The sequence below is a fragment of the Nycticebus coucang genome, chromosome 18 (assembly GCF_027406575.1).
Source record: "Nycticebus coucang isolate mNycCou1 chromosome 18, mNycCou1.pri, whole genome shotgun sequence".
Taxonomy (NCBI): domain Eukaryota; kingdom Metazoa; phylum Chordata; class Mammalia; order Primates; family Lorisidae; genus Nycticebus; species Nycticebus coucang.
In genome coordinates, this window is record NC_069797.1 from 64,146,107 (window position 1) to 64,172,139 (window position 26,033).

General features: G+C 46.0%; 2 protein-coding genes across 2 annotated transcripts; one reads left to right on the forward strand and one right to left on the reverse strand.

Annotated features, from left to right (window-relative positions):
- On the forward strand, positions 1-14,432 carry LOC128570474 (intercellular adhesion molecule 5-like). The gene is made up of 8 exons (XM_053569672.1): positions 1-89; positions 6,561-6,636; positions 7,822-8,088; positions 9,701-10,021; positions 10,251-10,529; positions 11,330-11,599; positions 12,813-13,055; positions 13,231-14,432. The coding sequence occupies exons 2-8, from the start codon at positions 6,582-6,584 to the stop codon at positions 13,437-13,439; spliced, it is 1,644 nt and encodes a 547-aa protein (XP_053425647.1). The 5' UTR covers positions 1-89; positions 6,561-6,581; the 3' UTR covers positions 13,440-14,432.
- Positions 14,433-22,233: 7,801 nt separating this feature from the next.
- On the reverse strand, positions 22,234-24,081 carry LOC128570255 (somatotropin). Its single transcript, XM_053569205.1, has 5 exons — positions 23,687-24,081; positions 23,301-23,464; positions 22,999-23,115; positions 22,674-22,835; positions 22,234-22,434 (listed from the first exon to the last, which is right to left on the reverse strand). Exons 1-5 carry the CDS (start codon positions 23,694-23,696, stop codon positions 22,234-22,236), a joined length of 654 nt encoding a protein of 217 aa, XP_053425180.1. The 5' UTR covers positions 23,697-24,081.
- Between the last annotated feature and the right edge of the window lie 1,952 nt (positions 24,082-26,033).

Genomic DNA, 26,033 nt, shown 5'->3' on the forward strand with positions numbered 1-26,033 from the left:
ACCCGGCTGACGACGCAGCCTACCTACTCGAGAAAGTGGTGGCGGGTTCGGCTAGGAGTGGCCCTGTTAGGGAGAACCGCCGCGGCTCAGTAAGGATTTCGCTCTTGTTGCTTGGGTCCACGCCGGTTTCGGCTTTCCTGTCCAGTCTGTGGAGGTCTGGCTCACGGTGGGCTTGGCGTCCTCACGCTTTCGTGGGCCGGAAACTTCGAGGAGCGCGCGTTGAAGCAGTTTTTTCCACGTAACAGCATTTTAAGACTTTTTAAATACCACCCCCCTTTTAAAAAAAGCCTTGATGGCCGCTAGATGGAAACTCTTTCTCCCTGCAAGAACTGGCCCTGTGCCCGCGCGGGCCCGCACACACGTGTTCGCACGCGTTTTATCTCGTTGGTTCTTTCGTAGTCGCTGGCCGCCTGGAAGCGTTCTAGGTTCTTGTGGGATCCATCAGTGAATAAAACAAAGCGCCCTGCCCTCGCGCGGCATACGGGTCGGGGTGGGGTGGGGACATTGATGACAGGCCCAGTAAGTCACCGTCGTGTACCAGAAGGGGGCAGTGCTCTGGGAACTGGGGACCGTAGCGCGGAGGGTGGGGCTGGGCACGCAGGCTTGAGACGAGCGGGGTCTGGGCGGCCCTGGTTTCAGGCAGAGGGAAGAGACGTCGCGAAAGGGCCGAGTGTGACTCCTATTTGTAAGAAGCCCTGGGATATAAATGGGAGGTGAGAATCCCAATCTTGGACACGAAGTCCGGAGCACGCTCGGCCCCCACAGCGATCCAGCAGCACCTTCCCCTCGCTGCCTACCCCGCGCCTGCAGCCCTCCCTCCTGGTGGCTCAAGTGCTGGCCTAGACTTGCAGACCGTTTAAACCTTTCGTTTGGGATGGAATTTACAGAATAAGCAAAAGGAATATCTTTTTTTTTTTTTTTTGCAGTTTTTGGCCAGGGCTGTGTTTGAACCCGCCATCTCCGGCATATGGAGCCGGCGCTCTACCCCTTTGAGCCACAGGCGCCGCTTGAGGAATTTCTAAAGCTTTTTTTTTTTTTTTTTATTGTAGAGACAGAGTCTCACTATTACTGCCCTCGGGGTAGAGTGCCATGACGTCACATGGCTCACAGCAACCTCTAACTCTTAACTCTTGGGCTTAAGCGATTCTCTTGCCTCAGCCTCCCAAGCAGCTGGGACTACAGGCGCCCGCCACAATGCCCGGCTATTTTTTTGTTGCAGTTTGGCGGGCATACCCACCACCCTCGGCATATGGGGCCGGCGCCCTACTCACTGAGCCACAGGCGCCACCCCAGAAATTTCTAAAGCTTTAAAAATAATTTCCCCTCAGGGACACTGCTTAGGCCGAGCGCAGTGGCTGACACCTGTAGTCCCAGCATTCTGGGAAGCCGACGGGCGGGTTGCAGGAGCTCAAGAGTTCGAGACCAGTCTGAGCTGAGTATTTTTAGAGACCCCTCTAAAAATTTTTAGAGACCCCTCTAAAAATACTCAGGCATTGTGGCAGGCGCCCTGTTGTCCCAGCTACTCAGGAGGCTGAGGCAAGAGGATCCCTTGACCAAGAGTTGAGGTTGCTGTGAGCTATGACACCACAACAAGCCTCAGGGCAATAGAGTCAAAAAAGAATACAAAAATCATCTGTTTCCGAACTTGCTCTTGATGTGCCCCATGAAAACAAGGATGAAAGATTAGAGCTGTGTGGCTAATAAGGGTGGGGACATAAGGCAGTTCTGTGAAACGACGTAGGACAAAGTATGTGTTAGTATGTGAGTGTGAAAACAAAAAAAAGCTTTCCAGAACTGTTTATTTATTTATTTATTTTTTGAGACAGAGTCTCACTTTGTCGCCCTGGGTAGAGTGCAGTGGCATCACAGCTCACAGCAACCTCCAACTCTTGGGCTCAAGGGATTCTCTTGCCTCGGCCTCTGGAGTAGCTGGGACTACAGGCACCCACCACAATGCCCGGGTGTTTTTTTTTGTTTGTTTGTTTTTTGGCAGTTTTGGCCGGGGCTGGGCTTGAACCTACCACCCTCGTATATGGAGATGGCATCCTACTCTTTGAGCCACAGGCGCCACCCTGGCTATTTTTGTTGTTGTTGTTATCATTGTTGTTTAGCAGGCCCAGGCCAGGCTTGAACCCGCCAGCTTCGGTGTATGTGCCTGGCACCCTACTCACTGAGCTATAGGCTCTGAGCCCAGGACTGTTTTCTTAGGACTTTATAGGTGTAGATATACTAGTAGCAACTGCAGGAATAAACCAACTAGCTTAGCTTATAGTGATCAGAGATGGGAACTTTTTTTTTTTTTTTTGTGGTTTTTTGGCCAGGGCTGGGTTTGAACCCGCCACCTCCGGCATATGGGACCGGCACCCTACTCCTTGAGCCACAGGCGCCGCCCAACTTTTTTTTTTTTTTTAGGTAAGACTCCAAGAACAGAAAATAGTCTATGAGATAAATTCACAAGGTCAGGCTTTGCAGAAGAATTTAACACCAGCAAGCTAAAGAGAGACTAATACAATAGAACTTGGTTAACTTCTATGGGGAATTGTGATACTGCAGCCTCATCAAAACAGATAATCTGGATTAATGGAAAGTACAGAAGCAGTGAAGAACTCAGAGCATTGCACTGCAGTGGGAATGCCTAGATTTGAACCCGGCTTCACCTTTTATTAGTTGTGTCATCTGAGTTGAGTTCATTTATCTCTTTTAGCCTCCATCGTCTCATCTGAAAAACTGAGAATAATCGTAGGATTGGTAGGAGATGATGACAGTAAAGCACTCATCCCAGTGCCTGGAATGTTACATGTTTACTAAATGTTAGAAATTATTAGACAAGATGTGATTGAGAAAGAGTCTTTGAAATGAGATGGAGATAAGTACCCAGCTCTGGAGTAGGTATTAAGAAGAGACCACTTGACCTCAAGGACTTCAAAAGTTAATTTGGATAATACTGTATACAAATTAATGACTGATATATATCAAACTCCTGGGCTCAATTCTGTTGCCTCAGCCTCCCAAATAGCTGGTACTACATGCACTTGCTACAACACTGGCTATTTTTAGAGATAGGGTCTTGCTCTGGCCCAGGCTGGTCTGGAACCAGTGAACTCAGGCAATCCACCAGCCTCAGCCTCCCAGAAATCTAGGATTATAGGTTTGAGCCACCTCACCCAGCCAATGACTGATATTTGAAAGAATTATACAGTTAAATGAATGTTACATATGCTCTTCTAGCAGTGGGAAGGCCGTTTTCTTCTGCCTTTCCCATGCCACTTCCAAAATACTATTAGATATGAATAATTGATATTTTTAAAATCTTAGGTATGAAAAAAATCAGAACACTACCATTTTTTGTTGATACACTTGACTTGAATAAACTAATCCTCACTTTATTTTCCCTTTAAATAATAATAATTTTTTTTTTTAAGACAGTCTCGCTTGTCACCCTTGGTAGAGTGCCCTGGCATCACAGCTCACAGCAACCTCAAACTCTTGGACTCAAGAATTCTCTTGCCTTAGCCTTCCAAGTAGCTGGGACTATATGCGCCCACTGTAACACCAAGCTATTTTTAGAGACAGAGTCTCACTCTTGCTCTGGCTGGTTTCGAACCTGTGAGCTGAAGCAGTCCACTCACCTTGGCCTCTTTGAGTGCTGGGATTACAGGCGTGGGCCACCTTGCCTGGCCTTTTTTTTGAGACAAAATATTAATAACTTGTTTTTTTTTTTTTTTTTTTTTGAGACAGAGTCTCATTATGTCGCCCTCGGTAAAGTGCCTAGCATCACAGCTCACAGCAACCACACACTCTGGGGCTTAAGTGATTCTCTTGCCTCAGCCTCCGAAGTAGCTGGGACTACAGGTTCCCGCCACAACACCCGGCTATTTTGTTGTTGTTGCTGTTGTCATTGGTGTTTAGCAGGCCTGGGCTGGGTTCAAACCTGCCAGCCTTGGCGTATGTGGCCGGCACCCTACCCACTGAGCTACTGGCTCCGAGCCAAAATATTAATAACTCTTAACACACAGTTTTGTTATTTTGATTTACATTGTTTGCCTTTCCCACTAGATTTCCAGATAATTGTTACAGGCTAAATTTCTGTATCTTCAAACAGAGCCTCGCATGCAGGTGCTCAGTAATTGTTTGCAAAAAGAATGTATGAATATAAGTTTCCATTGGGCCTTTGTATGTTTTCCAATAGAGTTGTTATTACTCAAATCTGCTTTGAAATTTCCTTCAGAATCTGGATGCTTTATTTAGGAACAACTTCAATGATAACAGATCTTTCTTGGAAAGAGATGTAAGTCGCTTGCAGCTAAGTTGGTGAATAAATATAAAACAGAATAATAGTTTTGCTCAAAGAATAATAGGACAGTTTAATAAAGAGACTGATTTTTCTTTTTTTTTTTTGTAGAGACAGAGTCTCACTGTACCGCCCTTGGGTAGAGTGCTGTGGCGTCACACGGCTCACAGCAACCTCTAACTCTTGGGTTTACGCGATTCTCTTGCCTCAGCCTCCCGAGCAGCTGGGACTACAGGTGCCCGCCACAACGCCCGGCTATTTTTTTGTTGTTGTTGCAGTTTGGCCGGGGCTGGGTTTGAACCCGCCACCCTCGGCATATGGGGCCGGCGCCCTACTCACTGAGCCACAGGTGCCGCCCCTGATTTTTCTTAAAGCTAGTTCTAGATCACTTCTAAAAAGTTTGAATAATTGTACCATACTGAAATAAGCTTATTTGTAGTCTCCTGAAGTGGTTCTTTTGAAGGGTAACATTTACTTGGGGGTATAAATTTTGATATGCCTGTTATCAATGCCTATATGAAAAAGACAAAAACACCATTTTTTTTTTTTTTTCAGAAAGAATTTCACTGTCACTCTGGGTAGAGTGCAGTGGTGCCATAGCTCACAGCAACCTCAACTCTTGGGCTTGAGCATCTTCTTGCCTCAGCCTCCTGAGTAGCTGGGACTACAGGTGCCCACCACAGTGCCTGGCTAGTTTTTCTATTTTTGGTAGAGAAGAAAATTCTTTTAGACCAGCAGAGAAGTAGAGGTAGACATGTTCAAATACAAAATTAGATGATAGCCATTCGTTTTTGGAATACTGACACTCTTATAGGTACTGTGCTAGGTGCTAGAGATACTTACAAGAAATTATAGCTTCTTATCAAGGAATTCCTTGACAGAACAAGGCCCATAGCTCAGTATAGTGATGATTACGCTATTGACATAACTCACCAAGTGAATCACATTTTAAAACACATAGGTTCAGAAATCTTGTTTGACATAGATGAATTTGAGATAATGTTCAAGTGTGGGATTGTGAAGTGGGACAAGGCTAGTTAAGAAACCATTCTTAGAAGAAATTAGCTTGAATGGGGTTTTGAAAAATAAAACTTGGTATGGATTGGTGGAGAATAGAGAAATGGTCACTTAGGGCTGGGTGTGGGGTTCATGCCTATAATCCTAGCACTTGGGGAGGCCAAGGCAGGTGGATTGCTTGAGCTCAGGAGTTTGAGACCAGCCTGAGCAAGGGCCAGACCCTGTTTCTACTAAAAATGGAAAAACTAGCCAGGTGTTGTGACAGGTGCCTGCAGCCCCAGCTACTTAGTTGGGAGGCTGAGTCAGGAGGATCACTTGAGCCCAAGAATTTGAGGTTGCTATGAGCTGTGACTCCATAGCACTCTACCCAGGGCAACAACGTGAGACTTTGTCCCAACAAAAAAGAAAAGAAAGAAATGGTCACTTAAGACTTCACTCAGCCAAAGTAATAATAATCCAAAGTTTGCCTGGTAAATGTGGAGGCAGATCAGAAAGAAATGACTTGTCTAAGGACTAATTCATAGAGGTCATGAAGAAAGATGCCTGATGAAACAGTTCTTCCTTACATCAGAGAACAGGACTGTATTTTTTTTTTTTTTTAACTCTCGGTACGAGAGTGCACAGCAACCTCAAACTCTTGGGATTAAGCGATTGTCTTGCCTCAGCCTCCCAAGTAGCTGGGACTACAGGCACCTGCCACAACGCCTGGCTATTATTTTGTTGTAGTTGTCACTGTTTAGCAGGCTGGGGCCAGGTTTGAACCTGCCAGCTCTGGTATATGTGGCTGGCATCCTAACTGCTGAGCTACGGGCGCTGAGCTGAGAACAGGACTCTAGATTCGATGACACTTTCCAATGGATATTGCCAAGGTGAACACTGCCAAATTTCATCTCTCCAAACTCAGTTTTTCTTGTTTCCATGCTAACATTGTTCTGTTGACTCAGTCTAACAGGGGCAAAGTAGTGAAAAGGTAATTGCAATAGAAGCTTATACAGGAATCTTAACAATCACATTTCCCTTCACTCTTTCTCCTGTTTTTCCTGTGTTTTTGTTGTGCATATAAGCCAAGCTGAAATAGATGCAAGAAGTTCTTCTAGTACACTCACACTACTGATACTTCCCAGACTGTTGAGGTTTAAGGAAAGGGGCTAATTTTTAACAATATCAAAGAATTTTCTGTATATATATATATATATTTTTTTTTTTTTTGGTCACATTTTCCAGCGCTGCTGTCTCCTTTCTTCCTCTCCAGCTTTTGGCCCTTCTCATAAGGATGAAAATGCTTCTATTTGATGTTTGGGCCCTGATGGTCATGATTCCTTGCCCAGGTGAGGTTATTTGTATGCTGGGACATAAGTGGCTGGTAAGTGAGGAAGTTCGGAATGGGAAATCTTGAGTTGGGCAGCCCTTCAGTATTCATTCATTAGGACCCTGTCTCTTGGATCATTTGGAAAAACCCTATTAATAAACTATCAAGAGGATTCTCCCTAGGAAATATGCTTTCTCTGCTTGGCTCCCTTCTGCCCCAGGACTGTCCTGTGTTTCTCATGAGGGTATTTTATTTTTACTTCTTTGTTGCCACTCTGTGTGTCATGATTTTGACAGAACAAAGCCCATAGCTCAGTTTCAAAAAATGAACTGGAACTTTGATGGGTAACATTGCTACAAGTATTGTGTATTCCCAAAGGGGACTGGTATTTGGGAGATGGAGTGGATGGCAGACATGGACTAGCTAAAGGGGACCTATAGGGAAAGCTTCAGCCCCTTACCTACATCAGGCATCTGAGATCTATCCAACATCCTTTTCCATTGCATCTGAGATTTTCTTAACAGATTTAACTGGTAGACATCTAGGAATGTCTGTCACTTTAGCATAAAATCAAAATGGGATGGTTTCACTCTGAGAAGAAGAGATGTACAGTTCCATGGGAAATGAATGACCCTGGAAGTCACCTCTAGGCACATGATTTTTAAACTTTGATTGCATAAGGATCCTAGGGAGGCTTGGTTTATTCCCTAGCATATCTGCAGGTCCTACCTTCACATTCACATATTTTAGACATTCATTCTGAAGTGGAGTTGGCATCTGCAGTTCCACAAGCATTCCAGGTGAAGGCAATCCTTAAGCATAATTTGAACACTGCTTTGAGGTGATAAGGTTCCTTTACCAAGGGGTCTCCTAACCCCATGTGGGCTCTCAGCAGCCAATCTGGGGGAGCTTCTAAGAATTCTGAAAGTTTAGAAAGAGAATGGTTTCCTGGGCATGATTTTTAGCAACTCCATGGTGACACTAATAGAGAAATGAACTTGTTAAGAAAGATAGGGAATCATGGTAGAATCAGGGCTCTAATTTTGTTATTATAATTAAAGGTCTTTTTCTTGTCTGTTCCCCTGAACCTTTTTATTCAGGGTAGGTTCCCTGGTGTGTAACTTATAATTAGACAGAATAGGCTCTGTATTTTATTTAGACTTTGGTCCTCACCAGAGTCTTTGGCATATGTGGTTCATTTCAGGGGCCACAGAAGAGTTGTTTGAGGTTTCTGTTCAGCCAAATCAGGCCCTGGTGGAGTATGGACAGTCCCTCGTGGTCAACTGCAGCACCACCTGTCCAGAGCCAGGACCCAGTGGACTTGAGACCTTCTTAAAGAAAACTCAAGTAGGCAAAGGGCCTCAGTGGAAAGAGTTTCTCCTGGAAAACATCACAAAGAATTCCTTCCTGCAGTGCTTCTTCTCTTGTGCAGGGATCCAGAAGGATATAAGTCTTGGCATCACTGTGTATGGTGAGTGGGGCTGAGGGCTGAGAGGGAAGGGATATGGGGAAACACAAATATGTCTTATTTAGGGAAGAATAAACAAATATTTCTAACTGGGGGAGAAATTAGTACCTGTAATAAAGATTTCTATCATACTCCAGGAATCAGTTACTTATATTTTCTTGAGACAGAGTCTCCCTATGTCGCCCTGGGTAGAGTACTGTGGCGTCACAGCTCACAGCAACCTCAAACTCTTGGGCTTAAGTGATTCTCTTGCCTTAGACTCCCAAGTAGCTGGGACTACAGGTGCCCGCCACAACGCCTGGCTGTTTTTTGTTGCAGTCATTGTTTAGCTGGCCTGGGCCAGGTTCAAACCTGCCAGCCTGAGTATATGTGGCCGGCACCCTACCCATTGAGCTACGGGCGCTACCTCTATTTCCTTTAGATGTAGGCTTTTTCCTGGGTTTTAAATTAGGAAAAGACCACAGAGTGTGTCCAGACATCTGTGCTTGAGAACATGTTCAAATTCAGGAAGCATATTATAATAATTATAAGTATATTGTAATATAATTATAATATAAGCGTATTAATATAATGCTAACTTTTTATTAAATCATAGCTGTGTACAATAATGCAGTCATGGGGTACAATGTGCTGGTTTTATATACCATTTGAAATATTTTCATTAAACTGGTTAACATACCCTTCGTGGCATTAATGTAGTTTCATAGTTATTGTGCACATTGCTAACTTTCAAAGCAGTGGTCCCCAACCTTTTTGGGCCAAGGTCTGGTTTCATGGAAGACGATTTTTTCACTGGGGTGAGGGGAGAGGATCTGACAGGAGGTAGAGCTCATGCAGTGATGTGAGCAGTGAGGACAGGGACATGTTTCATGGAAGACAGTTTTTCCATGGGCAGAGAGTGGAGGTGGGATCTGACAGGAAATGGAGCTCAGGTGGTGATTTGAATGAGGAGCAGCAGCTGTAAATAACAGATGAAGCTTCCTGCACCAACTGCCACTCACTTGCTGTGCAGCCCCCATTCCTAATAGGCCACGGGCCAGGCATGGACCAGGAGTTGGAGACTACATTTCTGAAGTATCAGAAATATATAAATTAGTGCTGAATTATTTCTTACAAGCTCTTAGTATCCATGAAAAAAGAAGGCTCTTGAACTTCCCTCTTGCAGAATGGTTAGGATTTGAATGGAAGGGGATGGGTGAAAAGGCTCTTTCAGGTGAGCAAATAACATTGGCAAAGATAAGGATAAGGCCATAAGTATGTGTGATCTCTGTGGTTAAGAGCATTGTTAGTTATAGTTTTTGATGATGCTAAGGAGTCCCTCAGAAGCTACTCATGCCTCTGAAGCACCTCTGGTAAGAGATAAAAACTCTCCAGAATGGCAGCAACAGTCAAAGCAAGGGGCTTCCCCCTCAATAATCACATTCCTTAGCCATGGCTCTAGCTATCTTTGATAGGTGGCAGAAGAGCTAGAGGTTAACTTGTCCCATCTGGGACAGGGATGGCAGAAAGCTGACACTATTGATCAGATGTTGATCAACTGTAATCAGATCAGGCCCTATCCCATCTCTGGAGAGGTGTGTGGCACTCATCAAGCCCTTCCTTTTTGTCTTAAAAGAGCCACCAAAGCTGGTGATCCTGGAGCTGCAGCCTGCATGGGTGGCGGTGGATGAAACCTTTACAGTGACATGCCAAGTCCCCAGTGTAGCACCCTTGGAGAACCTCACCCTTACACTTCTCCAGGGTAACCAAGAACTGTATAAAAAGAACTTTGTGAGCTTGGCTGTGGACTCCCAAGGAGCTGAGGTCACCATCAACGTCAGAGCCCAAAGAGAGAATGACAGGTGTAATTTCTCCTGCCATGCAGAACTGGACTTAAGTTTACAAGGTGGAAGGCTCTTTGAAGGCAGTTCACTCATCAAGGTACTTCGGATCTTTGGTGAGTCAGAGCCCAAGTGTGAAAGAAACTTACTTGTTCAACTTACCTTGGCTTTGGGGGCTAAGTTCTCAAAGGGTTTAGGGGTGGGTATGATTGCACACCACATCTACTTGGGCTTTAAACTCACCCTGCCAAGAGGGACCTTTTAGCCTGATTCCCTTCCTACATTGTGAGATCTTATATGGCTTATGATTTATCATGGCTTTTCTCCTTTCTTATTTTTTGGCAGAATTCTCTCAGAGCCCCCGGATCTGGGTCTCTTCACTTATGGAGGTTGGGATGGCAGAGGCTGTGAGCTGTGAGGTGGCTAGGGTGTTTCCTGCCAAAGAAGTTACATTCCACATGTTTCTGGGAGATCAGGAGCTGAGCCTCTTCCCCTTCTGGGAGGGGGACACAGTATGGGCCAATGCCACTGTTCGGGCAATGGAGACTGGTGACCAGGAGCTGTCCTGCCTCGTATCTCTGGGTCCAGTGGAACAGAAAACAAGAAAGCCTGTACATGTTTACAGTAGGTGACCAGCCTCTTCTCTTCCTCATATGCGTTCTCTGTCATTGAAAACTCATGCAATATGGGTTTGCGATTTGACTAGAGGGATCACACTAACCTTTGCTGGATACTCTTTTTGTTTGTTTGTTTTATTTATGTTTGTTTTGAGACAGAGTCTCAAGCTGTCGCCCTGGGTAGAGTGCTGTGGCATCATAGCTCACAGCAATCTCAAACTCTTGGGCTCAAGTGATTCTCTTCCCTCAGCCTCCCAAGTAGCTGGGACCACAGGCGCCTGCTACACGGGTGCTATTTTTGTTGTTGTTGTTGTTGTTTTTTGTTTAGTTGTCGTTGTTTTAGCTGGCCTGGGTGTATATGGCCGGCACCCTACCCACTGAACTATGGGTGCTGCCCTAGATACTCTTTCAAATGAACATCTCTGGTAAGTACAGGCAGGTGGGGGACATATATTGCAACAGTTCCTTTCAGTCTTCACTCTCAGTTTCCTTAGGCCACTTCTTAAAGAGCAATTGTGGATGCTCGACCTTTTCCTTAGGAACATTTATTCGAAGTGAGAAGGACATCCGTAAGATGAAAAGGCACCTTGCTGTCCTTACAGCAGAGACATAGCCAAATATATGCATACTGCATTTGTTGTAAGAGAAGCTCTCAAATCCCTCTTTGCTCCTTCTTTTGCAGAAGCAGCAGTGGTATCTAAAGTTTTTCCTCTGTTGTCTGTCTACCTGAGCAATACCAGCACAAGAGTACAGAGTGGCTGCTAGCTTTGAGAAATGTGCTTGGTTCTCTTTTCCTTTTCATTCTAGGTTTCCCACCACCAATCCTGGAACTAGAAGAGTCATACCCCTTGGCAGGGACGGACATTAATGTGACCTGCTCAGGGCATGTATTAACATCACCTAGCCCTACTCTTCGACTTCAGGGAGCCCCAGATGTCCCTGCCCCTGGGAAGCCTGCTTGGCTTCTACTTACCACCAGAGAGGAAGATGATGGCCGAAATTTTTCCTGTGAGGCCTCTTTGGAGGTTCAGGGTCAGCAGTTGATTAAAACCACTGTGATCCAGCTCCATGTCTTATGTGAGTAAAAGCCTGATCTTTCTTATCAAAACAAGGATTATTAGTTTCCATTTAAAAAATCTTGGCCAGTAGCTTTAATATGAGAGTTGCCACACTTTTTTAATTTAATTTTTTTCTTTCTGAGATAGAAGCTTGCTCTGTCACCCAAGCTAGAGTGCCACTGCCACAGCCTGCCTTACAACAACTTCAAACTCCTGGGCTGAAGCAATCCTCCTGCCTCAGCCTCCTGAGGAGCTGAAACTACAGGCGCCTATCACCACTTCTGGCTAACTTTTTAATTTTTAGTAGAGATGGGGTTCTTGCTTTGTTCAAGCTGGTCTTGAATCCTGAGCTCAAGGGATCCTCCTGCGTTGGCTTCCGAGAGTGTTAGGATTACAGGCATGAGCCACCATGCCTGTCCCATTTTTCTCATTTAAAGAAAAAATAAAGAGAAAAGGAGAAAATAAAATGGAAGTTTTCCAAGTGTACCTTACCCCAGGAAAGTGAATGGGAAGAAAAAAGAGGGGAAATTGGGAACAGAAAGGGAAGTGGTTAAAGTGATTAGGCAGCATTAGTTGAAGGTTGATGGCTGAGAACATAAGAAGTAATAGTTAGGGGTGGCACCTGTGGCTCATGGGTAGGGCGCCGGCTCCATATACCGAGGGTGGCGGGTTCAAGCCCGGCCCCGGCCAAACTGCAACAAAAAAATACCTGGGTGTTGTGGTGGGCACCTATAGTTCCACCTACTCAGGAGGCTGAAGCAAGAGAATCGCTTAAGCCCAAGAGTTTGAAGTTGCTGTGAGCTGTGACACCAGGGCACTCTACCCAGGGCGATAAAGTAAGATTATGTCTCTACAAAACAAAACAAACAAAAAGAAGAAGTAATAGAGCTTATGTTCAGGAGGGAATTCTTTAAAATTCCACATAAGAATTTATATTTTGAGAAGTAGGAACATCCTCATCTCTGAGTTGACCACTATCCTCATCCACAAAGCAGGGTTCCAGGCCACCATGGACAGAGCAGTGCTGTTGTTTAGACTGCCTCTCAGACTCCTTGTCCATAGGGAGGGGAGGAGGGAAGAGTTGGCTCCAACCAGGGAACTGAGAGTGCTCCCTTGGGAAAGAAAGCTGTTGGGTGGAGGAGACAGCATTTGGGTTAGGGGAGGGGGAGAGGGAACCAAGTAGGAAAGTGGTACACTCAGCTTAGCTCCTTGGAGGACTCTCTTTTTTGCAGACAAGCCAAGGTTAGAGGAATCTGATTGCCCTGGCAACCAGACATGGGTAGAAGGGATGGAACAGATGCTTGCCTGCATCCCCAAGGGAAACCCAGTTCCAGCCATGGTGTGTACCTGGAATGGGGTCATCATCGACCTTGAAGTGCCACAGAAGGCAACCCAGAACCACACAGGAACCTACTGCTGCACAGCCACTAATCAGCTGGGCTCCGTCAGCAAAGACATTGCTGTTGTTGTTCAAGGTAAAATGCTGCTAGGCCTGGGATGGAAATCCCTCAGGGGTTTGGGATTCTTATCCAAGCATTGAAAGAAGAAAGATTTTACTGGGCTGGGGAGGATGAGACTAAGAAGTGGGCTTGGTAGGCTGATTTCTCTTGTCCTCAGACTTCCCTAATTCTGTTTTCTGTGCTTTCACAGGTCTGGAGAAAGGAGTCAGCTCTACCATCTTTGTCATTATTATTGTAGCCCTTGGAGTGGGTGTAATCACTGTAACACTATATTTGAACTATCGGCCCTGCAAAGTAGAGAGGAGAAAATTGCCCTATAGGCAGACAGAGATGAACAAAGAAGAGGAAAGCCAGTTTGCTTTCCAACAAGCAGAAAAGTGCAACTCACATAATTGTTGAATAGAAACAGCTTTTGGTTGAATGAGACTTCTATTACTAGGGTTTAGGAAAGAGATGGTTATAGGAGAAAGGAAGAAACAATATGAGGCTACATTACTTTTTATGTTTTTCTGTCCCATAAAATAGTATTCCAGGCCCCTATGCTCCTTGTGTCCAATACATCCACAAGCTCATCTTTCTCCTTTGAGTTCACTTTAGTGACAAGGAATTTCATTCTCAGTTTTTAACTAGTGAGATGGCCTCTTGTTCCTTGCTAGGTGCTTAATCAGTCCACTCTTAGATTCAGAAAAGAAGATCTGCCCTTTTATCTTAAACATCAGACTAAAGAGAGACACATCTTAGAAATGCAACTCATTTCTTGTTCCCTCACGACTAACTGGGAACTAATTTTTTTTGTTTGTTTGTTGGGAACTAATTTTTTAATCCAGGAAAAAGATTTTGAAGGCTATATTCCCATCTCCACATTCCCTTGCTCCCCTAACCTGGGGTTCTGGAATGTGCACTGCCAAAGTGGAGTTTGATGATATCATTGAAGGTTCCTTGAACTCACTAACCATTTGTTGTGGGCCTTGGGGGTGTGTAAAAATCATAAGAAATTCCACATTGGGCTAGACAACCAGCTTAGTTGGCCCAATGTTCTGTGTCTGAAGTGGAAAGTAGAATGAAGTGGAAGGGAGAATTCTTCCATGAAATTGGCATCATAGGTTAAGGGCTCCAAACATCCCTGAATTCCTTTTCAAAGTCATTCTGGAGTAATCATCTGTGAGCTCACATTTGACAGTTTCCTTTTTTTCCCCCCTGCATAAAGTACATATTTTCATCTGTCTGCAAACTATTTCAATTTTCAAGAGGAATCCTCTTGTGACAGTATTCACCATATGATTTTATGATTCAGCTTCCTTCTCTGTTCTTTGGAAAGAGTGTATGTTCACACCTGGTGAAGGCACAAGGAGCCATAAAGCCAGATTTTTTTTCTCTCAAATTAGTCATGAAACGGTCACTGAAATGTTGATTGTGATAAAAAATAAAAGTGGTTTTATGATATGCAAATGTAGTTCTCTTCTGTGTTCTTTGCTGAAAACTTTCATTAAGCCAATGGTTGCATTTCCCAATATTTTCTTTTTTTTTTGAGAGAGTCTTACTAAGTCACGCTGGGTAGATTACCGTGGCATCACAGGTCACAGCAACCTCCAACTCTTGGGCTTAAGTGATTCTCTTGCCTCAGCTCCGGAGTAGCTGGGACTACAGGCGCCTGCCACAAAGCCCGGCTATTTTTTTGGTTACAGTTGTCATTTTTGTTTAGCAGGCCTGGGGCCAGGCTCAAACCCACCAGCCTTGGTGTATGTGGCTGGCAGCCAACCCACTGGGCTACAGGTGCCGAGCCATGCATTTCACAATTTTGAATACAATTTTTTTTTTTTTTTAGAGACAGTCTCATTTTATCATCCTCGGTAGAGTGCTGTAGTGTCACAGCTCACAGCAACCTCCAACTCCTGGGTTTAGGCGATCCTCTTGCCTCAGCCTCCTGAGTAGCTGGGACCACAGATGGTGCCACAACGCCCGGCTATTTTTTTTGTTGCAGTTTGAACCCACCAGCCTTGGTATATGGGGCCAGTGCCATATCCAGTGAGCCACAGGTGCTGCCTTTGAATACAATTTCTAAGGGAAGAGTACTCAGCATAAACAACCAGCCCAGAGCAGGTGGTATTACATGAGCACTGGCAGCAGCCTATTTGACTTACTCTCAAAACTGAAGAAAAGGCGGCACCTGTAGCTCAGAGGAGTAGGGCACCGGCCCCATATGCTGGAGGTGATGGGTTCAAACCCAGCCCCGGCCAAAAAACTGCAAAAAAACCCCACTAAAGATAGAAGTCCACGGCCTTCCAAATTGTAGATACTAGCTAGAAAGAATGCAGTATCAGACACCAAAGGGAAAGTACTATATATATATATATATTTTGCAGTTTTTGGCCGGGGCCGGGTTTGAATCTGCCACCTCCGGCATATGGGGCCAGTGCCTTACTCCTTTGAGCCACAGGTGCCATCCATGGGAAAAAATTAATCTATTCTTCTGAGACCCCCTGAGTTGTGGGTTTGGTATAAAAATAACCCTTTTCCTTCATATACAGGGCCGTGAGGATACAATCATGAACCAAACATTGTCCCTGGCTTCTATGAGTTTATCAGAGAAGCTAGACAAGTGAGACAAATGAGTAGGAGTTTATGTTTGTGCATTAACTCCTGTGACTAGGAAAACATATACTTGGAAGGAGGAAGCCTTCCTACATAGAGACTAGAAACATCTTGTTTGGCTTTGCAAAATAGCATCCCCCAAATAATCATCTCAACTTCAATGTTTCCACTAAGTATAGTAGCCCCTGTTCTCTCATGTGAGTCTAACACATTATCCACCTTGCTGAACTAAGCACTTAGGGAAATAGGAAGCAGGTCTAGGAGTATACAGCAACCCAGTCCAGGGATCCATGGCCATTTTGGTGTCGCATCAGGTGCATCAGGCCTGTGGCTATTCCCCCACAGTAAACCCCACCTTATGGCCTCTGCCCACGGAAGAGGGAAGAAGAGGTTCATTTGGACTTTGATTTCCAGTAGGAAGAGCCTAGTGGCTTAGTCTGCTATTGCCTTTGCTTCTCACTGCCACCAGGTGTCAGTGTTAACAGATGGTCCTGCACAGTGCCATCAAACCAAGTTGGTGTCAGTGTTAACAGATGGTCCTGCACAGTGCCATCAAACCAAGTTGTTCTGTAGGTCTGGTTCTAGGTCAGCTTCAGGAGGGGTGGGGGGCTTCCTCCAGGCTTGGGCCAGCTGCAGGTGGCTCCTTGGTAGGGTATCCAGAGTTACAGTTCTCAGAGCTCAGCACTTTGAATCAGCCGTTCTGCAGAGTGCTTCAGACTTGACTAGGCTTTTTAGAGAAGCGGTTATCAACCTGTGGGTTGTGACCCATAGGAACTGTATTAAAGGGCCGTGGCATTAGGAAGGTTGAGATTAGAGGATGGGAACCTCTGATCCCTTTTCTTCCCCAGTTATCCACACAGCCACGGTCAGGCAGCCGTACCTCGTCGATTCCTAAGGCACAAAGGGTCTCATTACATCACTTTCCCTATATAATAGAGCTTCTAAGCATAGCTGCCTTCACTGCCTCTAACAGGCCCCCACCCCATAAGAGGCTTTGATCACATTCTGAGTGTAGAGCAATCAGCTCTAAGCTGCAGCTACTTTTATCCCCAGGGGAGACTGACCTTTAATACTCCAAAAGTTCATCCTCTTGGCTTGGCACCTGTGGCTCAAGCCGCTAAGGCACCAGCCACATACACCTGAGCTGGAGGGTTAGAATCCAGTCCGGGCCTGCCAAACAACAATGAGGGCTGCAACCAAAAAATAGCCATGCGTTGTGGCAGGCACCTGTAGTCCCAGCTACTTGGGAGGCAGAGACAGGAGAATTGCTTGAACCCAGGAGTTGGAGATTGCTGTGAGCTGTGACGCCACAGCACTCTACCCAGGGCAATAGCTTGAAGTTCATCCTCGTAAGGATGGTCAGGATGACTTTTTGACATTTTCTTTCCAGACCTGAGAAAGCATAAATTAAATCTTCAGTGAGGGTTCTTACTATAGGGAAATGGAAGTGTTTACCTTATCCGATTATAGATAGAAATTACACGGTACTTGTAAAACACTGGTATGGTGCTGTATAGCTGTGTTCACAAGTGTTGGCTTTTATTATTTACACTAGTAATCCTGGTAGTAATTATACCCATGATTATAATCACAAATTCAAATCAAAGGGCAAAAATTCATGGCAACCAGTGAGGGTCATTGACCTTTTCCTTTTTCTATTTTTCTAGTCTTTTTTCTCCTTCCTCTACTTACCCTCTTCCTGAGATTTAGGACCACTAGTAGGAAGACAAGTCCTACTAGTTCTGTTCGCTTTGAGCTGAGGGCTTCCCAGGACATGGGACCCTCAACGTTAGAGTTAGGAAAGTTTCAAGCAAACCAGGACGAGTTGGTAACCCTCAGCCATGCCAAGGCCTTCAGAATTAAAGAAGCTGCAAGGCAGAGTGTCTTGCCTTGGCCTAGAAGCCCAGATCCTATAATTCCACAGAGAGGATGTCACTTCTGCTCTCAGCTGCGTTTAATGAGATAAAACTCACCCTGAGTGTTTTGACAATGCTCATGGAAGAAATTCAGAGTGGTCATTTTAGGTTAGAGGAAATTCAAAAGATTACATGGAATCAAAGAAACATTATCCAGGGGCCAAGTATTACTTGAATCCTGCCTGTTCAAGTCTTCCTTATGCCAGTCTCACTAATCTTACCCTGGGGAAGATTTTTCATTAGAAAATACTGTTAATTGCACTCAAAAATAAAAAAAAAAAAAGAAAATACTGGCTCGGCACTGGGTTCAAGCCACATACACCTGAGCTGGCGGTTTCAAATCCAGCCCGAGCCCACCAAACAACAATGACGGCTGCAATGAAAAAAATAGATGGGCGTTGTGGCGGGCGCCTGTAATCCCAGCTACTTGGGAGGTGGAGGCAGGAGAATCACTTGTGCCCAGGAGTTGGAGGCTGCTGTGAGCTGTGATGCCACGGCACTCTACCCAAGGTGACAGCTTGAGGCTCTGTCTCAAAAAAAGAAAGAAAGAAAGAAAGAAAATACTATTATAAAATTTAAGTGTGATAAAATATAAAATTCAATATCTTAACCCTTTTAAGTGGGCTATTCAGCAATGCCAAGTACATTCCTATTGTGCGTCCGTCATCATGTCTCCAGAAGGCTTGTCATCTTGCATGACTGAAACTCTGCCGGTTAAACAACTCCCCACCCATCCTCCCCTCAGCCTCTGGCAACCACCATTCTTTATGAACTTGACACATAATGATTATTGTATAATATGTGGAGTCATATATGTCTTTCCGTGACTGGCTCATTAGCAAAAAATTTTAAATAAGTGGTTAGAATTAGAAGCAGAAAGAGCCACAGCTGGCCCAGTTCTCTCATCTCCTTTTTCCCTGTTTCACCAATACAACAGATGTGCACTTAGGTGTCTCATCTTTGTGGTCCCTAACTTAGGGGTTCTCAACTTTGCACATTAGAATCACCCAGGGAAGCTTTAACAGCTGCTCTTGTCTGGATCCCAGTCCAGGCCAATTGAATCAGAATCTCAAGTAGAGGCTAATACATGCATTGTTTAGAAAACACTCCAGGTTTATCTAATTTGCAGCTAAAGTTGCCATCCACTGCCCAACTGAAGTGTTGAGGGGCATAAAAACAGTTGGCAAATCAAAGAGTTTAGGGTAAATACTCTTTAAGGCCTTATTAAATTCTAAAATTTTGCAAAATCTGCTAGCATCATTGTAATTCTCAGTTAGCAGTGGCAGAGTTGATTCTGCTATACCCAGGTGTAGCTGAGCGGACACTCTCTGGAGTGTAGCTCCTCCTGCAATCCAGTTCTGTTGAGATACTCCACTTTAGAACACTCTTTTCATACCTCTGTGTAGGCACTCGCCATTAAATTCCTCTGCCACATTCATTCAACAAATACTCATTAAGATGGCTCACATGTCCTTTTAAAACACCTACTGAAGCCAAGAAATAAATATATTTCTGCTCATTACATCAACTTCTAAAGACTCTGAAATTTCTTTTTTTTTTTTTGTTTCATTTTTTGAAACAGAGTCTCACTAGGTCTCTTTCATAGAGTGCTGTGGCATCACAGCTCACAGAAACCTCAAACCCTTGGGCTTAAGCCAGTGGTTCTCAACCTTCCTAATGCTGCGGCCCTTTAATACAGTTCCTGTGGGTTGCAACCCACAGGTTGAGAACTGCTGGCAAGTGATTCTCTTGCCTCAGCTTCCCAAGTAGTTGGGACTACAAGTGCCCATCCCAATGCCTGGCTAAAAACTCTGAAAATTCTAAATAATTTAAAGGCTAGGCTCGGCGCCCATAGCTCAGTGGTTAGAGTGCTGGCCACATACACCGGGGTTGGTGGGTTCGAATCTGGCCCGGGCCAGCTAAACAACAATGACAATGGCCACAAAAAAAATAGCCAGGCATTGTGGTGGGTGCCTGTAGTCCCAGCTACTTGGGAGGCTGAGGCAAAAGAATTGCTTAAGCCCAAGAGTTTGAGGTTGCTGTGAGCTGTGACGCCATAGCACTCTACGGGGGCAACATAGACTCTGTCTCACAAGGAAAACAAAAATAAATAAATAAATAAATGCCAAAGGAAGGATGTTACAGGAATATTGATTCCAACTTAGTGGAAGAAATGCTTTTCTGAAATCAGAGTGGTTTAATAGAATGAGTAGTCTTGTGAAATAGTGATTCCCTTGGTTCCAGGGCTACACAGTTGTAATAGGAATACCATTTATAATGGATCATATAGAATACAGTTCCTAAAGTCGAAGGAATTAGGATAATCTATAAGGCCCTTCTAACTCCAAAATAGCATAATTTTAATGCTGGACAATAAGAGAATGATGTAAGTCATCATTGGTTTTTGAGCTATTGATGTGAGACAAATGGTTTTTGAGCTAAGAAATGGAGCTCAAGAGTTGCGATTATTTCAACTTTCAATCACTTCCCAAGAACTTATGTTACTAAATGTAAAAAAAAAAAATCAAACCCCACAAAACTAATAACGAATACAGGTGGGTTCTGTTATAAAGACAATTTACAATAGCATATAAAAATCTGAACTTCAAGATTATTAATTAGGGAATTATTTGCATTGCAAAAGAATTCTTGACCTCACAAAATCATTTTTGGGTAGTAGAGTTCCTATCAGCATCCGAGGATTGATGGATAGGTCATGAATGAATTAGACTTAAAAATTAACTATAAAGAATTAATACTTCTCTTTCAAAGTTCATTTGGAAATAGGAAACATCTGAGATGCTGCTAGGAAAACAGAATTATTTATTTAGAGACAGAGTCTTGCTCGGTTGCTCAGACTGGAGTACAGGAGAGTGAACATATTTCATTCCCACCTGGAACTTCTGGGCTCAAGTAATCCTCCTGCCTCAGCCTCTGGAGTAGGTAGGAGTACAAGTGTGTAACCAGCACATCCATATCATTTTTAAATTTGTAGAGATGGGGGTCTTGCTATGTTTTCCAGGTTGGTCTTGAACTCCTGGCCTTAAGTGATCCTCTTGCCTCAGTATCCCAAAATTCTGGGATTACAGCCTAGCCTAGAATGATTTAATAACAAGTGCTTAGACATTTCATTAGAAAATATGAAACACCCTGATATTCAATGCAAAAATAAGCATAATTTCTTGAGTGCTATAATATGTCAATTATCTCAGAAACATCATTTCATTTAATCCTCACAAAGGCCTTGTAAAGCAATAGATTATTATCTCCGGTGGTCAAGTAATTGGTTTGGGAGCACAGATTACAGACATTCCAAATCTTCCTGATTATATCAAGTTATCCCAATTCACTGCTCTTACAACAAATTGCTCACTGACAGCTTGAAGCCCAAATGCATTTGGGCTAATTTTTGCTCTTACAGTGTTTCTTATATATGTTAGTTGTCAATATTTAAAAATTAAAAAATTAGATTTCATGTAAGTCTGGATGGCCTGGCTGTCTGGAAGAATCGATCGGGAGGTCTGGCAGCTCTGTCCCTTGCAGTTGATGACAAGCTTGGACAGGGCCCACCTCAGCAGGTGCCTCAGTTCTGCCAGTTGCTCTGGTCCTCAGCACCCCCCAGCAATGCATCTCTCTCAAGGAGGCTGAGTGTGAGCTGTGATTCAGCAGCTCCCATCTGGCTATTGTAGTATCTTATCTGTCTACCTGTTGGTACTGTATTTGCAACCTCCAATTTATTTATTTATTTATTTTTTTAAGACAGGGTCTCACTTTGTCACCCTCGGTAGCATGCTATGGGCATCATAACTCACAGCAACCTCAAACTCTTGAGCTCAAGTGATCCTCTTGCCTTAGCATCCTGAGTAGCTGGGACTACAAGCACCTGCCACAATGCCCAGCTATTTTTACAGATAGGTCTCACTCTGGCTCAGCTGGTCTCAAACTCTTGAGCTCGGGCAAGTCTCAAACTCCTGAGCTCAGGCAATCCACGCACTTCAGCCTCCCAGAGGGCTAGGATTACAGGTGTGAGCCACTGCGCCCAGCCTGCATCCCCCAATTTAGAATCTCTCTCCACTTCCTTTGCCCTAGTTCAGATCCCAAACATTCGGGTTCTGTACATCCCAATCTTACTTTGGCATTGTCCTCATTTCCCAGGGGTAGTAATGCCTAATGAGTATCTATCTTCAATTTTATGCACATAAGTAATTTCATTATTTTAGTCTATTTTCTCACCCATTGGAGTATTTTGCTTGTTTTTATTTCTTCCCACTCTTAGAGTGGATGGGGGCTAGGTTTGGTGGCATTGCGCTGGTGGGGGAATGAGAAATACCTCCAAGTACTTTATGGGGTGACCAATGACCTTGCTGACCTATGCTGGCCCAGCAAGCTGAGACCGCTGACCTAAGAAGGTGGATTTAGCATGTCATAGAGAAGAGTGACATGTGGGCTTTGTTCTGGCTCAGGATGAGCCAGGCCAGTTATATTTTAGCAGCCTGGTTCCCGACAGACTACAGGATGGGTCCCTGCTCCAAAAAAATCTCCCTCCATCCCATAATAAACAGACACCTAGCCAGACAATGTGATGCAACTTAATTTTATTAAGACAAGGCTGGTGGGCACCGGAGTGGCACTTTCCAGGGCAGGGGTGGGAGAGACGCTGGGGAGGGGTAGCTGATACTGTGCCACTAGAAGGCACAGCTGCTTTCCACAAAGCGGCGACACTTCATGACCCGCAGGTACGTCTCAGCCTTGTGCAGGTCCTTCTTGAAGCAAGAGAGCAGCCCATAGTTCTTAAGCAGTGCGTCGTCACTGCGCAGGTTGGTGTCAAACTTGTCGTAGGTTTGCTTGAGGATCTGTCCCACCCGGGGGCTGCCATCTTCCAGCTCCTGCAAAGGGAAGGAAGAGAAGGGAAGCCGAGCGCTGAGGAGCCGCCCTCTCTGTCATTTCCCCTCTCTCTTTCAGGGCCTAAAAAAGAAAAAGGCCTGGAGGAGTCAAAGGGGGAAATGAGGAACAGGCTGAGTTCGGGGTCCAGGCCTGACTGCCAACCAGAGATCAGCGTGATTCTGTCTCCCGGCGCTCTGCCAAGCTAGCGGGGCCTCAGGGTAGGGCCCAGCACCACCCTCACCCGCATCAGGGCTTGGATGCCTTCCTCCAGGTCCTTCAGTTTCTCATAGACTCGGTCCGAGGTTCCGAGTACCAGGCTGTTGGTGAAGACCCTGCTGAGCAGCTGCACAGGCCCGAGCCACGACTGGATGAGCAGCAGCGAGAAGCGGAGCAGCTCCATGTCCTGTGGGGAGGCTGGTGGTGGGTGCCCGGACCTCCCCCCTTCCCAGCTGGGGGGCCAGGGGGCCTGTGGCCCAGGGTACGAGTGGGGCCATGGGGGCAGAGAGAGGGAAGCATTGCTTCTAAAGAGGGAGGCCCTGTTTCTCAGCTGGGCTGTGGCCACTCACGGATCTCTGCTGGGCCTCGTCCTTGCCCGTGGGGGCCGGGATGGTCTCTGAGAAGCAGAAGGCAGCCTGGGCGTTCTGGATGGAATATCGCTGTCCCTCCGGGATGTAGGCACGCTCCTGAGGGAAGGGCGGTGCTGGTGGCTGGCTTTCATGGCTACTTTATTGAGGCCCACTGCATCTGACTACATCATCACTTGCATGAAACAACCCCGAGCTCCTCACTTTCCTCCTATTACTTCTGGGGGAAGGTCACCTCCCCTCCCCCGCCACCCCTCACCAGCACCCATTCCCCTGGAGCTTACAAACTCCTTGTAAGTATCAGCAGCCAGCTGGTGCAGGTGCTGGGCTCGGAGCACAGCGTTGGCAAACAGGCTGGACAAAGGCATGGCCGGAAAGGCACCAGCCTCCTGAGGCCAGGGCAGGCCGAGCAGGGCTACAGCCAGGAGCAGGGTGGCGGTGTGAGAGCCTGGGGAGAGAGCACGAGGCCTTTTCCCTCCCTGCCTGGGGGCTTGCCTCTTCCCCTCCTTCCAGGCACTGAGAAGATCCTCAGCTGGGCCAAATGTTGGGCTTAAGCAGCTGCATTCACATTCAGAAGCCCCAAACCGGAGAGTTAGTATCCCCACCCCATCAGCAGAGCCCACATCTCCCTTGGACACACCATGCCCAGAGGGATTCTGGGGGTGCTCACCTGTGGCCATTGCAGCTGGGCAAGCCGTCCGCAGGAGACTGAGTGGTTCCAGGAGCTGGACCTTGGGATCCTGGAATTGGTCCCTTGCGGGCTCTTTTTATACCCTGGCCCCTTGGGGCCCCCGCTTTTCTCTGTACATTTATGCATGGGTGTGCTGATGGATAATGTAGCTGCTCCTCCCACTCATCCTGGGATCATGTCTCCTGGCCTGTCATCTTTCCTTCCCCACCGTTGCCCACTTTGTGAGGGTTCTGCACACAGGGCCTCAGACCACCAAACAAACGAGATGGTCTGCATCCAGGTGTGCTCTGACAGCATGTCATTCCAGGGGTGTCCACTGGGGTGAGAAGGGCCCCTCTTGGTCCCCCAAAAGGGAGCAAAGCCAGGAGAGCTGATCCTTGAGGTCTGTGCCAACCCTTCCTGCTCTCTATCCTGTCCTTTTCCTCCTCCCTGAATGCTTCCCCTCCAACTGTGTGCTGGGAGAGGAGGCAAAAGGCAGCCAATAGTTCCTGGGGTTTCTGGACACAGTCCTGCCCTGGACCCCACTTTCTTCATTTCCCTCCTAGTCCCACAGCCTGGGCCATCCTGACGCAGTTGACGCAGTGCTAATACTGACCACCAGGGGGCGCCAATCCTGCACGTTGCCCTCCCTCCCCTTGCTGCGAGCCTTGAGGCTCCCCCAAGTCCAGGTTCCAGGGGCAAAGGACTCAAAATTGAGGCATTGTCCCTGCCCCTTAGGTCTGCCATAGATATGCAAAGGAAGAAGCAGGAATCCCAGGAACTGACACGGACCACAGATGCTTCCTCCCATGGCCCTGCAACCATCAGAGAATCTCAAAGTTGGTAGAAGGGGTTTGTGTTTCCTCTCCCAGTACTGGAATTCAGAGCACAGCACCCAAAAATGTGCCCTGCCCAGTCATGGCAGCCCCCTCCTTTTCTTTGTCCTCCTCCTCTTCATATTTGTGTGGAGCTTATCCAGTTGCAAAAGGCCTGCCTGTTTTGTCTCACATCAACCCTCACAACTGTCTTGCTAAGGAAGTAGCATTATCCTCCCATTGTACAGATCACGAGACGGAGGCTCACAGACTGACTTGCACGAACCACCTCAGTCAAGGAGCAGGTCTCCACAGCTTTGCTCCACAGCCTTGCGTTGTGTCCTTCAAAATCCTTTCTCCAAAGTGGCTCTAAATACCTCTGAATACAGCATGCTTCCCCTAGTCACACGGGGCCCTTTACCTCACTTTGCCCTTCCTTAAGGGGAAGATTCTCCCTCAATTCCCTGGTGAGAGTGGCCCGGTGGCATGGGGTGCGTGCACAGCAGGGGAGGGTCAGGACAGAGAAGGCTGCGTGGGAGCCTTGTTGTCTCCTGGTGCCCAGTATTGGGGCTGTTTCAGCAGCTGGAGGTCACAGGTGTCAACTGCCCTCAGGAACGAGAGTGGGAAAGAACACACTCCCCTGCATTTAGACCTCCCCACCCCTTGAGTCTAAGAACATTTAGTACTTGATCCTGTGGGAAAACAAACAAACAAACAAACAAGCAAACCCTTCTAGAAGTGGTTGGTTATAGTGTTGGCAACTAACACAGACAACTCACACCCCTGTGGGCTAGGCTGTGAATGCTTGTAGCCTCCCACCAACCCCTTTTAGGGCCAGAAGACAGAGCTCCTCTCCCTCCCCTCATTCCTGAAGTGTCTCCTGGCCAGTGTTCCTGACTCACTGTCCTTTGGGAGGGCACAGGGGGTCTAGGGCTGTTCTCGAGGCAGGAAAAGGGGGTGTTGTCACAGATCTCAGGAAGGCGAAGCCACAGGGAAGGCTGGCACCCCCCCTTCCTCTCCTTCTAGCTCTATGAGGAGGAGCCTGGTGGGAATGGTCTTGGTATTCATTTATTTACTTTTCTTTCTTTCTTTCTTTTTTTTTGAGACAGAGTCTCACTATGTCACCCTCAGTAGAGTGCTGTGATGTCACAGCCCACAGCAACCTTAAACTCTTGGGCTTAAGCAATTCTCTGCCTCAGCCTCCCAAGTAGCTGGGACTACAAGCGCCCATCAGAATGCCTGGCTATTATTTTTGTTGCAGTTGTCATTGTTGTTTAGGAGGCCCGGGCCAGACTCGAACCCTCCAGCTTCAATGTATGTGACTGGCACCCCACTCTTATTTCTTTTTCTTTTGCAAGTTTGAAACAAAGTTTATTAAAGAAGAGAAAGATAGGTTTGCAGAGTAAGAGCAGGATATAGGTTAATAGAACAAGATACATTTGCCACAGACAACCCAACAGGTTCCCTTTGTCCCAACAAAGAAAGCTATGCTCCCCGCCCCCACCCATGTCAGGGCCTTTAGCTAATGATGG

Bases quoted from the DNA above. Each gene is read 5' to 3' on its own strand.
- LOC128570474 (XM_053569672.1), top strand. From the start codon at position 6,582: ATGAAAATGCTTCTATTTGATGTTTGGGCCCTGATGGTCATGATTCCT. The intron at 6,637-7,821 runs GTGAGGTTATTT...GGTTCATTTCAG, and splicing joins GGTCATGATTCCTTGCCCAG to GGGCCACAGAAGAGTTGTTT. The intron at 11,600-12,812 runs GTGAGTAAAAGC...TCTTTTTTGCAG, and splicing joins GATCCAGCTCCATGTCTTAT to ACAAGCCAAGGTTAGAGGAA.
- LOC128570255 (XM_053569205.1), bottom strand. The intron at 22,836-22,998 runs GTGAGTGGCCAC...GCCTCCCCACAG, and splicing joins ACGAGGCCCAGCAGAGATCC to GACATGGAGCTGCTCCGCTT. The intron at 22,435-22,673 runs GTGAGGGTGGTG...TTCCCTTTGCAG, and splicing joins GCATCCAAGCCCTGATGCGG to GAGCTGGAAGATGGCAGCCC.